The sequence below is a fragment of the Anthonomus grandis genome, chromosome 10 (assembly GCF_022605725.1).
Source record: "Anthonomus grandis grandis chromosome 10, icAntGran1.3, whole genome shotgun sequence".
Lineage (NCBI taxonomy): Eukaryota > Metazoa > Arthropoda > Insecta > Coleoptera > Curculionidae > Anthonomus > Anthonomus grandis.
The window spans coordinates 11082105-11096626 of NC_065555.1; the positions used below are offsets into that span (position 1 = coordinate 11082105).

At 30.5% G+C, this 14522-nt stretch overlaps 1 protein-coding gene across 1 annotated transcript; it reads left to right on the forward strand.

The window, feature by feature from the left end:
* Positions 1–1992: 1992 nt before the first annotated feature.
* LOC126741392 (ionotropic receptor 93a-like) lies at positions 1993–10980 on the forward strand. Its single transcript, XM_050447786.1, has 9 exons — positions 1993–2189; positions 4473–4609; positions 4668–5002; positions 5423–5592; positions 8679–8940; positions 8994–9252; positions 9302–9567; positions 9736–9869; positions 10128–10980. Exons 1-9 carry the CDS (start codon positions 2021–2023, stop codon positions 10250–10252), a joined length of 1857 nt encoding a protein of 618 aa, XP_050303743.1. The 5' UTR covers positions 1993–2020; the 3' UTR covers positions 10253–10980.
* Positions 10981–14522: the final 3542 nt, after the last annotated feature.

The following is a 14522-nucleotide window of genomic DNA, read 5'->3' on the forward strand; positions in this document are numbered from 1 at the left end:
TGCTCATGCAACATGTTACGCTCCATATACCCAACATCGTCGCGTATTTTTAAAAGCCAGACTATATGCAGTAGTCTGGTTTTTTCTTTATTTATATTTTGGTTAGGTATATGAAAAAAAAGCTTCTGCGAAATGATTTAATTTTTGTATTCCTTGAGTTTTTTTAGAACATTCTAAATTTAAGTCACGTATTCTATTATTCTTTACCTGGTTTGTCTCTGTTCTTACAAGCTTTATTATGAACATATTTCTGATTTTGTATATTTTTTTCATGTATTTCATTGCCAAGTCAAATTTAAATGCTACGTTTATCTTTTTATGAATCTTCGTGCTCATCTTGAAATCTCTAAAGCCCAACTTTAACCCAACAGGTCTAAAAATATCTAGTGGATTTGCATTTCTGATTTTTATATTTTTTATCAATTTTTTTCATTTTTTTATCAAAGTTTATCACAAGTTTTTCATGAGATTGTACAGTCAAATTTTTATTGATTTCCCTCATATTTCTTCAAATATTTCTTCTATCTTGCCTCCATCACTGAACCAAACTTTATAGGTATTGGCGTTTATTGCAAATACAGTTCAGGTTTATCCATACCTTATTACAACAATTCTTTATTTATAGTACCCTTCTTTTTCTTTTTATTCATCGCAATTTTATAGTTTGCAGCTGATAACAATCAATAAGGTTTCATCTGTGGGTCTTCTTTTGTGACTATATCTAATTTTTCTATTTTTATTTTTGACAGATTGAAACTTTTGTGTTATGGATTTTAGTTGTATCTCACCTTCATTCTTATTGCCGATAATTTATTTGTTTCCTTAAAAAAATTACTTTATATATTTTTTCATTCATGTCTTCCGTACTGCTGTTTTTATCTCTATTATCATAACTTGCTGCAAGATTTGTCGAATACTTTCTTTATTATTGAAAAGGTAAGTCCAAGGGTGGTGATGATAAAAAGGTGCTCTTGGTTTAGTTTATTAATATTTTATTGATTTGAAAGAGGAGTAGAGAAGAAAAACTCATTAAAATTGTCAATGACTTTTTCAGATAGAGTTTTGTGCTATAAAGTTCATTACGAAAATCTTCTTGATCTACTTTACAATTTTTTTAAATTTGTAATGCTATTTTTGTCACGACTAATGAATGGAAATCTGCACGTTCTTCTTCATCGATAACTTTCCATAATGCTTTATATTGATTACATCCTATTTTTTCTTAAAATCATCCAGTAGGTTATCATTAAGACTTGATTGATTTCCCTCAGGTTATGAACTCTTTTCGTCACTAAGGATGCTAATAAAAGAGTTTCTTGAGTTCTTCGAGTTCTTTAGTTAGTTATATCAGAGAAGAAGAAAAAAACTAGTGAATGTGTCATTGACAAATGCTTTTTAAGGTTGAGCATTTCATCCACACGGAGCGTAACACGTTTATTAGAACATTCGGTTATTGGTCTTGACACTGTTTACGTACAAAACTCCTGAAACATTTGTGAAAGATGTAAATCACAGATATATTATTGTGAAATAATTTTATTCACGTAATAGAATATGCTGATAAGTTTAAGTAAATGTGGTACCTACGCCTATTTAAATGTATTTTAATAAATAAAAACTATTCCATTGTGTTGTAGTATTGTATAAGTTGTGTATATTAATATTTTATGTCGTAAAATAAATATATTTATTGATTTTTATTTTGTTTAATTTTGTGTTCCTATAAATCTACTAGCAGATATAACTCTATTTTTATTGGGCCTAATTTATGTTGGCATAGACAAAACTGCATCATTAAGGAATGAATGGGTAATAAAATGGGTAATAATACAGTAGAAAAGGCAAACAAACTTATCTATCGACAAATTTATGATCAATTCATGGTAAAACCGTAGCTTTCTCAACAAAACACTATATAATTATAGAGCTGTGGGTTGCGGCATAATAATTACGAATTCTACTTTATTATTTTCATAAGCAGTTAGCTATATATCCAAGGCAAAAGGATTTTTTAAGAAACATGCTGAAAAGCACGATGTTTCTTAAATCGATTCTTTTATGTCTATTTTTTGGAAATATATATGGAGCAGAAAGCAGTTATGAGTCTGATGTTTTAAAAATGCTTATAGATTTTATTAAATATTATCAATATTCTCAAAAAATATTTACTTATACATGTTGGGGAAAAGGTAAATAAAAGTTTCTTTCCTATAATTTTAGTATAATACTAGAAATAGACTTAGTATAGTATAGTTAAGTCTAGATTATAAGTTCCTTAAAATAATTCCTCATGACCTAGTTGCTTCCACAAAGCCACTCACTATGATTCTACCTACCTGAATGTCTTTATTCACAATACATAAAATGTATTTACCATTAATGGCAGTCATATTCTCTTAAATACTGTACAATTATCTCATCATTTTTTTAAGTAATTGATGTTCTGTTAATATGAAATTGAAGAATCTGTAAGATACCACAAATTACCCTAACCAAGGCGCAAAAATGTTGACTCGATATGTATTTTAATTCTCGGTGGCATCCAAGTTCAATTAGGTACCAGAGCATCGTATTATCATTATTCCGTCTACGTTCAAATAGACTATCCTGACCTGACCTACATTTGCTATATATCACATTCGGTTCCCGAATGGTGATTTTTTTTGATCTGTTGTTATCCAGTGTCCTAAGAAACATTTATTTATGATATCTGTACTCCGGATATACCTAAAGATTGCTGTAGTTTTAAATGTTAGTGATAGTTAATAGTTGATGATTTGCTGTTTTGCATGTAAACAGAAAATCTAACTTAGGTGGGTATGGTTTGACGCGTTAAGATCTATTGTAAAAGACTGTTAAAGTACTATTTTTCTCCTTTTGCGAATTATATATTGAAAGGCTGCTTATTACAAATAGCATATAATATATAAACATTAGCTCAATGAGGCCTTCCTTATTTCCATCCTTATTTAACTCCTACTTGGGGATTTCGAAAAACATCTAAAAAGTGCCTCTAAAACTCTAGAGATTTTATGATATCTTATAATCTGGAGTAATGGTTGAGTTAGTCTAAGATAGTTGTAACCTTTTGCACCATTCTGATCCGAGAATGTTTTACTTAGTCGTTATCACTAGTAAGTCTGTGGTGCTGTGGCCGACTACTAGTGACCGAATATCTGGTATTATTCTATGTATGTCTTGCTTGCTCTAACTGTAAGTTTGTTGCCAAAATGTCTTACTTCCACATATTCTTTTCCCTTTCTTATGAGCATTTGGTTGGAGGAAGAACTGTACTCAGTAAATCCCAGGTAGTCTTACCAGCTAATCTGTCTATTACCATGTTTACACGTAACCATTATGCCCATTAAAGAAGATAAAATGGATGTGTAGTACCCGTATATCGTTTTAGCGTTTCTAATTCGAATTATGTTAAAACGTTTTAAATATGTCGATTATCTCGCTGTAATGTACATTAAAGTTCCGTGTATACAGAAGAAGATCCAAATTCGCATTAACATTCAGTGCTGCCAACTAACAAAAATTTGAAAACTGAGACAGCTTTTTACTTTGATTTTATTGTGGTTGTGCTTTATAGTGTTGACAAAATTTTAAAAAATTCAAAATAAAATAATAGATAACCCGATAAACTAGTCAATCAATAAACTAACTAGTCAGCTCAACCAATTTTTTTTTAAATTCCTAGGTTGTCAATAGTAAATAGCTGTTCAATATTAAGGTGGGATCCCTTTATTAATCATCTCATGTAAACACTAGCCAAACTTAATTATCTCTAAACCGGTTTAGCCGCTAAAGTGTATTAATTTTTCCATATAAACTTGGTATATGACTACAGCAGCCTCAGTCAAGCGGTTGACAACGGTTGACGAATTTCAATATTTCTTTTCACTTGACTTATTTTCTTCCCATAAGATAAGTAGTTCTCGAAAGTTTCTACTGGAGATATTTTCAATTCTATTAAATTCTTTGACATATTTTCATTTTCATTAATGAGTCCTCTTATGTCGTTTCTTTTTACCTAAAACTTGGTTAAAATTGTAATTTAATCAGGGAATAATATCATTATATATTTTCGTCTTCAGTTTACACCTGATTTTACAATCTTGGTTATAATCTTGAATAAGTAATATACGGCTACTATCTGTCCTTGTCAATCCGTTGTCATCAACCTGGTTCTGTAAAAGACACTCCTAAATTTAAAAGTTCTCTATTCTTAAGCTCTTCTTAGCTTACCAGAAGTTGCTTCTAGACCACTTTCCTTATAAATTTCTTCAATATTTGAGCTTAGATTAATCATTAGATGAGCGTGCTATTAATTTCGTCACTCTTGTAATGTCGATTATGCTCCTATTAAAAGAAGCATTTAAAATATAGGAAACTTATTCAAGAGCCTGACTTACAGCACTTTTTTACTTATCTTTTTGATCAGAATAATTTATATTTACTTTTTTTAGATAAAGAGATGAACTTGCTACCAAGAGAGTATCTTCATGCCAGATTAGATTTGATATTACAAAACAAATTAGACCTAAGGAATAGTTTTATATTCATAGATATATCTTGCCTGAATTCGCATGATATTATGAACAAAGTACTTAAAATTGAAAAAACCAACGACTAATTATTTAAACTGAATTTTCAACTTTCAGATTCGTCAAGATTTCACACTATTTACGCCGACGCAGCACTGGATGCTTTTAAACGTTAATAATACTCTAATTGAGGCATTTCATTTTCCTATAAACAGCAATATATTCTTCGCTGAGGATAATTTTAATAGTTTTAAAATTAAGGCCGTCTACCAGCCATCTAAGAAATCTTCAATAATTCAAACCACCATCGGAAAATGGTCAAAGATTCGAGGCTACAGGGAGTTATATAATATATTAAAAGAAAAGAGCATCAGAAACTTAATGCGGGAAAAAGTTAAAATATCATATGTGGTTAAAGATATTAATACTGTTGCTCATTTGGATGATTTTCAGTAAGTAAATTAAGCAGAACTATACTTCTTTCGAGCAAAGGCTGTACGAAACCTGAGGAACGAGAGATGCATTAATACAGATCCGAAGCTTGTATTACAAATGAATGTAATCTAACACAGAAAAAAACACTTAGAGTAGCACCTCTATTCTACAACTAATTCAATTTAAATTTTCCACCGGCATTCTACCCTTAATTGCTATAAGGCTTGCCATTCTGCCATAGTATTCAGCACAGTTTTCTTACGGGTTTATTCGAATAGGATCATTATTAAATGTTGTTAATATTTATAATATTGGTACCGGATTTAATTGCAAAATGTCTAAATGCTAATAAAAGAACCTTAAAATAAAAAAAAAGGAGTACAACTAATTATTTTAGAATTAAAAGTCGCCAACTTCACATATTTGTTAAATTTCAGATATGAGATTCTTACTGATACTATGACAAAACTAAACTATGCCTTATTTCAACACCTGATGAATATTATAAATGCTACCAAATCAGAAGAATTCAGAGGCGATTTTAAGAAACTAGAAAATAATATAGGGATGATTGATGATCTAAAGAGTGGCGAATTTGACATTGGAGGTATAATATTTATTGTAAACTTAAATATTATTTATCATTAAATTTTTTTCATCATAAAGAATAAAAGTAAATGATATTTTTTCTCTAAATTTTGGTTTAAAAGGATAAAATTTTTACAAGGTCTTGATAGTAGTTTTTAAATAAAAGGCTGATATAGAAAAAAAGGTTAAAAAGTTAAATTTTCTTCTTCTTAATATAAGGTAATTTAAGAAATAACAAAATAGTGTTTGTTTTTTAAATGTAATTCGGTAAACTCAAAATATATAATAAACTGAAAATAATAAATAGAGTTTCCAGAAGATCCAGACAGTAGTTCATTAATAACCGGTAATATAGAAAAAAGTGGCAAAGTGCAATTTTCATACTTACATAGCTATCTCAATCTGGGTTGCCATACAGAATGTTAATAAAATTATGTTTTTTCTATGTAGTTCAGAATTAAGCCATGATATAAAAGAAAGAGAATTTTTATTTTTGTATCAGCATCTCAGCAATGGCGGCTCATCGTTGTAGGCAAAGGAGGCTAAGCTGCGTCAAAAATTTTAATTACATATTTAATTCCTTTATTCTATATACTAATATTTACTTAGTTTTTTTGTAATATTGAGAATAAGAGTTATGTTAGATGTTGGGTTTTTTTTAATGTTTTTTTTTTAATTTATAGCTTTATTATATCCATCGTCTGTTCTGAAACGTTTTGCCTCAAAAATTATTTGGTAAATTAATCTGAATATTTTTAACAGTTCTTCAATATAAAGTACATTTTTCAATTTTTTAGATAAACCAGTACAATGACACTTCTTTTCTTGAGAATTTTGTTTATAAAATTGATCGGTAAAATCAAAATGTTCATGTTTTTAGTGGCTTTTCAAAAAAAACGTAATGTTTTTAGAACATGAGATACACTAGTATTGAATGAATGTTATTTAGTCATAAATATTTTGTAACAAAATAATTCCAGATGCCTGAAAAATATTTTTTAAAAGTATATCAAATCGCTTGAAAGATATTTGGAATAAAAAATTATATTGAATGTCTGGAAAAAGCAAAACACTACAAAAATGTAAAAAACATGAAAAAATATTTCAAAAAACAATTATTTAAAAACATGAAAAGTAGCCTTTCTATTAAAAAACCCATGAGCTCCCACTGCATCCCAGTCAGAGGTGTCATAAAGAATGACAATATAATTATAGTTTTCCTATGTATTTTGGTTAACGTTAGAAAAATAAAGTGGTGAATATAGAAAAAAGTTGAATTACCCTTATTATATATCTACCTTTAGTTAAGATTGTATAAAGCATGATAATAAAAGGATCTTTCTTTTATGTAATTTAATAAACTAAGTTAGGAAAAAACAATTTCCAGTAGATTCTGATAGTACCTTAGAAATTTTTTTGATCATGCAGTGAAATAGTTGTAAACTGCGCAAATGTTTCTTATTCTCAATTTTAAGTCGTATAAAATTAATTTGCTTCTATTATTTAAAGAAATTTACGTGTCATTGAATGATGTCAATAAAAATCAAAGATTAGGATTTTTTTAATCTTAAGTCCAAACTAAAGGAGGTGATACAGCGTGTTTTCAAAATGAAGTAATTTATTTTAGCACCTTATAAGACTCGTGAAAAGAAGTTATTATACCAAAAATCACCTATATAAAAGTTGGATAATAAGAAAGCTACTTCACATTATCGAAAAAAAAATTTTAATCTTTATTAAGTAAAATGGTTACCATTTTTACAAAGAATGTTTAAAATTATCCCGATTTGTTTGATTAACACGCTTTGAAAATAAGATCGCCGTGTCCACGAATTAAATCACAATAATTTTTAATGCGCTCTTGAAGTTCTTCCGGAATATTTACTGCTTCATTATAATACAACAACACAGAAAAAAAAATCGCAAGGCGTTAAGTTTGGAGAGCGAGGAGGCCAAGAAATGGGTCAATTACGCCCCATTAATCTATTCGGAAACTCATTATTCAGATGTTCAAGAACTTCTCGTCTAAAGTTTGATGGAACCCCATCATGTAAGAAGCATTTCTTCTGTCATACATTTAGAGGAAATCTATGTTAAAAATTAAACCTTTTTACAGCATGCGACTTTTCTACTGGCCAAACATGATTTTTGCAGAAATTTTGCACTCCGTCTCATTATAAATGTGGCCTTGTGTGTACACAAAATTTATTTCGTAAAATATTCTAGTAAAGATTTTTGCCGAACTGTTCTAAAACCACTGGCAAAAAACAACTCTTCTAGGATGATCTTCAGGTTGTAACGATTGTACCCGTAAAGTATTGTCTTTCACACTTTACTATGAAAAACTTTTTAAGCTGCTATGGCTCTGGTATCATTGTTAGGTAAGTATTATTTCCACTACTTTATTGTTTTTGTAAACATGGGCCATTTTTTCCGCACAAAATAATACGACAAATGAAATATGCACTATTAAAAGACTAATACAATCGATTGAACCAAAGACTTTTTGATAAACGGTAAGAGAAGTAAACAAAAAACGGTAAGAACTTACACCGCATTTGTCGAGAGTACCAAAAAATTTGTTAATTATTATTCCTATTTCTTCAATTTTTTAATGTTTTACTATCTCCTTTATTAGGCGACTTTTATATAGGTGATTTATGGAATATCAACTACTTTTGTCGAGCCCTACAAGTAGTTAAAATAAATAACTCAACTTTGCAAACACCCCGTATAGAAAATAATATCCGATTGTATTATATTTTTCAGATATTTCAGAAATAAGTGGCTTAAATTATTAATTAAAATGGTATTTCCATATTAGGATTGACAGCACATGAAAAAACTGATTGACTTACCATTTTTAAGTAAATACTTATTTATTATAAACTAAAATACTACATTTTAAAAAGCATAAAAAAGAGTTAGGGTAAAATGAAAATTCTTCAGTCTCCCTTCACTTATTTATTAAACATTTAGTTAATTTAAAAATAAAATTAAACTTAATTTAATAATAAAATTTACCTACGACTCCACTGCAAGTATGGACTATTTCTTCACTATAAAAAAAAGAGTATTTTTTACTAAAAATAATTTAATTTTTAGGTACACCAATAGAGCTGTATTCAAAAAATATAGACGAATTTAGCGTACTAGCTAAAACCGCTGTGGTCGAAAGAAAATTCATATTTAGAACCACACCTCACTCTTATATAAGCAATGTATTTACACTGCCTTTTGACAGTTACGTATGGTACTGCTGCTTCGGACTGATTGCTATCATCTTTTGTGTCACTTATATCGTAGTTTATTGGGAATGGAAGGATCCGGTTTTCAAAAAATATATTACTCCAAGATTATGTTTAAGGTATGTAAAAACAATTTTTTTAAACCTTTGAACTTTATACATGATTACTATAGGCCTCATCCAGTGGATATATTCTTAATGACAGTGGGATCTGCAGCTCAGCAAGGTTTTGAGACCGAACCAAGAAGCAATTCGGGAAGGGTGGCATTCATATTTACCTTAATTTCACTTATGTTTTTGTATACGTCATTTTCAGCAAGCATTGTGGCCCTGTTGCAATCTACTACAGAAAGCCTAAATAGTCTCGATACCTTATTTGAATCTAGAATGCCTATAGGATTTAAGGATAATATATCCATGGAATATTTTGAGGTTAGTATTAAAAAGCTTATTGGAATCAATAATTAAATTTTTGTTTTAGAAATTGAAATATGAAAACAAATCCAGTGACTTTATTAGTAAGCTGAAAAAGCCAGTTTTTTTATCGGTCGAGCAAGGAATACAGATAGTGCAAAAGGAATTTTTTGCTTTTTATGCTGATACTGCTGAAACGTATAAGTATATAAAAGATTGGTTTTCAGAGACTGAAAAATGTAGTTTGAGGGAAATCACATTCAAAAACACTTACCTTGATTATTGGCTGTTTATGAAGAAAAATTCTGATTACAGAGATTTAGTGCGTACGGGGTAATTATAAATTTAAATATATTTTATACGAGTCCTCTAAGTGGTTATAGTACAAATACTTCTATTACATATATGTATTTGTTTCCATCTATTATTTTTATTTGGACGTCGACTTTTAAGATACTTCATACAATTACATTTCATTAAAATCAATATTAATATTTTTAGGATGCACAAAATTCAGGAAACAGGAATTCGTAACAGAGAATTTAAGAGATTATTTACTGCAAAGCCCAGATGTGATAATGTAGAAGGAAATTTTGAAAGTGTTGGCTTAAGAGATAGTTATGGAGCGTTTTTGGGTAAATAATATTAATAAAAAAGTATTTTATGAAGGTTTTTCTCTTAAAAAATATTGTCAAAATAGTGTATTGGTTCTCAGTCATATAAGGTTGGATTAATTTCGTGTTTCATCATTGGGATCTTGAAAACAAAGTTCAATAAGTTTTCTAGATACTAACGTAAGAATTGGATTTAAACCACGCTCTATATTGAGTCTTTTTGAATTTCACAAATCTAAGATTTTTTCTAGCAAACTTTTCATATAATTTTATTTCTAGTTATGGCATTTGGAGTCATAATTAGCATTTTGCTCGCCTTACTGGAAGGTTTATGGAAGAAATACAATGCTAATATTAATATAAGACAAGTTGCTGATCTTCAACTGAAATATTTTAGAAATTAGCAGAACATAGATGCAAGGAAGTTTGAATAGAAGAGTAGGTTAATCAAAGAGAAAATATATTAGTTGAGCTTAAGGATAATATCGATTGCACCTTTAATTAGACTTTCTATTTTTTTTTCATTAACTCTAGGTTAACAATGTATAGACACATATTAATTTAAAAAACCTATTAATAAAATATTCTCCTTACAATTTTTTTCCTTAACATTCTTAAATTTGATATGACTGTAGCGAGTAAAAATGGTACTGTGATATTATTTGGATTCTATTATACCCAGATGCAACATCAAGATTTTATAGAAATACGCACTCAGACGACTAGCCATGATGACCGTGAGTAGTTTCTATGATGATATAGGGCGTTCACAGACAAACAAGCATAGTATACGATTCTATGGGGAGATTTCAATGCTAAAATGGGAATAAAGCAGGACACTGCTGAAACCCCTTTGGGCAACTTCGGAACCACAGGCAGAAACGAGCGACGTGAAGTAGAATGCTGGATGATCTATTGCAGAATGATTTATTTCAGATGAATTGCTTTTACAAGAAAAATTGAAATAGAAGATGGATCTGGAAATGCACAAATGGATACACAAGAAATTAACTAGATCATATTATGACGGACACCAAATACGTGATGGTATTGCAAGTTCTCTACGGTGAAGGGATCAAAGACTGATACAAGCTAAAGTGCATATAGATATTGATCACAAACACTACAAAATGCCACAAATAAACCTTGGACAAGACTAGTAGGTACTCCAGCGGCATAGATGATAAATTGGCAAGCTGCGACGCAAAATCAAACGACCTTCTGAACTACCACTATAAACTGCTCACAAAAATAACAACGAGACTTGAAAAGACTGGATTTCTATTAACCTTTAGAGAAAGCGGGCTTCTATGTTAAATTTAGAAGAAATGACCATCTGCAAAGCATAAAAACGGTAATTGAAAAAAGCATCGAATACAAGAGTCTCAGTGTATTACATGCATGTCGTTAAAATACATATAATAGATAAAACCTCAGATCCTATGTCTATGTATATAAAAACTTGTATAGTAAACTATTGTATTTAGGATTTATTACACTTATATTAAATTAAACATAACGAATTAGGTATCGTTAAATATTTAAATTCATATTTCTTCCAAAGACGTGAATAAAGTCTATTCTCTTCTTCTTTTTAATCATTAGGCGTACAAGATAGTATTTCCTAAATTGATATTTACTACAATAGGGACGTAATACCCAACCAAAAAAGTAACTTATATTGTCTTGTCGGGTTGATGACAATTACTCGAAATTAATATACAATAACTACAAAAACGCAAAAATAATAGTAAAACGTCATGAAAATACTAACTATTTAAATCGGCAAAGGTGTCAGACAGGGAGACGCGATGTCGTGCAAACTCTTTATAATAATGTTGGAGCATGCTTTCAGAAAACTCAGTTGGGAAACCAAGGGCCTAAATGTGGATGGTCGAACAAATCAACGATTTGCAAATGATATAGTTTTGCTATCAGATAGATAATCTTAAAAACATCAAAGATATGCTACAAGAACTACAAAAGACATGTTATCTGACGTAAGTCTAAAAATTTATATCTCAAAAACAAAATATATGACAAATTTAATTCCTAATATGCAAATTTTCATTTGTGATGAAAAAGTATCTCTGGTAAACAAGTATACCTATATTGGTCATAAAATCCAAATCTCAAGAGACACTGAAAGGTGCGAAATGAAAAGAAGAGTTACACTATCTTGAGTAGTCCATGCAATGTTTGAGAAGTCTTAAAAACCGACGTGCTACAATGTTGAAAGAGGAAGGTTTGTACAATGCGTATTGCTCGTCATGATCTTTGGGGCTGAAACCTTAATCCTAACCGAGGCTTAGAAACATGTGGTGACAGAGCAAGATGAAAGGGTCCATGCTCGGCGTCTCATATTGCGGAATCATATGAGTAATAAATATTTACGAGGAAGAACCGGTGTCACAGATGCAGTTATCGCATATACATTCGCAAACTCTAGTGGAAATGTGAATGCAAACTCAAGTGGGTTGTACTGAGAATTTTTGATTTGCATTATTTTAGAAAAGTAAGTAACTTATATCTCGTGTTCAAGAATTTAGTGGTTATATATTTTTAATAACAAACTTTTTTACTTTTTTTACATCACAAAACATCCCAGCCCGTGTTAGAAGATCACGCACCTCCGGATTAGTGATGACTTGACAGTTGAATTTTTATTATCATGGGAGGCTATTTGTATCGTGAAGTTTTTTTTGAGGTAGACAAGTTTAAAGTCACCCGTGTTGGTGCTCTAAGTAAACCATGAAACATCGATGAGCGTAAGTATCTTTTTAGTTAATCCTGTGTAATTTTCAATAAATTTAGAGTTATTATTTATTAATAAAATATAGGTGACTAAATACCCTTACATGAAAAAAAGCCTTCTTAACGCATATGAAGTCACTAGGTCACTATATAGGTTAAAAGTCACTGATACCATATGGTATCCGTAGGCGTTTGTGAACCTGCTGGTGACGTGCTTTAGGCTTTTTTTTTTTGTTTTTTATGTTTTGTTTAATGTTTTAGAAGAGGTTTTGGGTTTCCCAATCATTGAATATGCTTGAAGTCGATGACGACCTTCTAACAACAGGTAGATGAAATATTTCTAGAACCTTAACGACTCAGATGAGGGTGCCGCGAATAAGGAGGAAGAAGGATTGACATACAACCTCAATGAAAAACTTAAGTTTAAGTTATCACTTCAATTTTATGTTTTTCATTATTTCAATTTTCTAAGTCGTCAGTCGAGCCGAAATAAAATTAGTTATCAATGACGGAGTTGAAGAATCGAGCAGCTATAATGAATCTAAAAACCTAACCATTTTTTCAAAAGTCCTAAAAACCGACGTGCTACAATGTTTGAAGAGGAAGGTTTGTACAATGCGTATTGCTCGTCATGACCTTTGGAGCTGACACATTAACCTTAATCGAGGCAAGTGCTTAGAAACATGTAGTAACACAGAGCAAAATGAAAGGGTCCATACTCGGGGTCTCATATTACAGAATCATATAAGTAATAAAGATTTACGAGGAAGAACCGGTGTCACAGATGCAGTTATCCACATCCGAAAACTTAAGTGGAAATGTGAACGCAAGCTGTGCGTGGGTTGTACTGAGAATTTTTGATTTGCGTTATTTTAGAAAAGTAAGTAACTTATATCTCGTGTTCAAAAATTTAGTGCCTATATACTTTTACAAACACATTTTTTAACTTTGTTTATATCACAAAACATCCCAGCCCGTGTTAGAACATCGCTCACCTCCGGATTGGTGATGAATTTTTTTTGGCGGTAGACAAAGTCACGCGTGTTGGTGCTCTACGTAAACCATGAAACCTCGATGAGCGTAAGTACCTTTTTATTTTTAGTACCTTTTTAAAGTCTATCCTCTTATTTTATAGTGTAATTTTCAATGAATTTAGAGTTATTATTTATTGAAATATAGTGATTGAGTGACTAAATACGCTTACATGTAAAAAAAATCCTTCTTAACGCATATGAAGTCACTATATAGGTTAAAAGTCACTGATACCATATGGTATCCGTAGGCCTTTGTGAACCTGCTGGTGACGTGCTTTAGGCTTTTTATTTTAATTTTTTTTTAATGTTTTAGAACAGGTTTTGGCTTTCCCGATCGACCAAGATGTTGTAGTCAACATGTAGATGAAGTATTTCTAGAACTTCCTGACCTTACCGACTCAGATGAGGATTTTCTAAGCCGTCAGTCGAGCTGAAATAAAATTAGTTAACAATGACAGAGTTGAAGAATCAAGTAGCTATAATGAATCTAAAAACCTAACCAATTTTTCAAATTTTATAATTTTTTTGATAATATTCGGTATTTTTCTAGTACGCTCGGCAAGTAGGAAAGTCAATACCTTCAGAAATAATCAAATCAAATCCTTAATCTAAGTGGATTGCAAATCGACTTTGCATTAAAGAACCTCCAAAATGGTGATATTTAACGAATGCCCAGCCAATTTTCAGAACCGGACTATTCTAGATACAAAGACATGTCACTTGTTGATTTCTTTAAGTTAGTTTGCGATGATCAATTATCAATACCTTGATAAACAAACCTAACTGTATGCACATTTCAGTAGTGAACCTGATCGAATAATAACTTCAGAAGAAATTCGCTATTTTATTGGAATTTTAATTCTCACTGAATACAAAATTCCCTTCG

What these genes read in the sequence shown, in the direction of transcription:
- LOC126741392 (XM_050447786.1), top strand. Translation starts at nt 2,021, where the DNA reads ATGCTGAAAAGCACGATGTTTCTTAAATCGATTCTTTTATGTCTATTT. An exon ending in ACTCCAAGATTATGTTTAAG is followed by an intron (nt 8,941 to 8,993) that starts GTATGTAAAAAC and finishes TGATTACTATAG; the next exon opens with GCCTCATCCAGTGGATATAT. An exon ending in TAGTTATGGAGCGTTTTTGG is followed by an intron (nt 9,870 to 10,127) that starts GTAAATAATATT and finishes TTTTATTTCTAG; the next exon opens with TTATGGCATTTGGAGTCATA.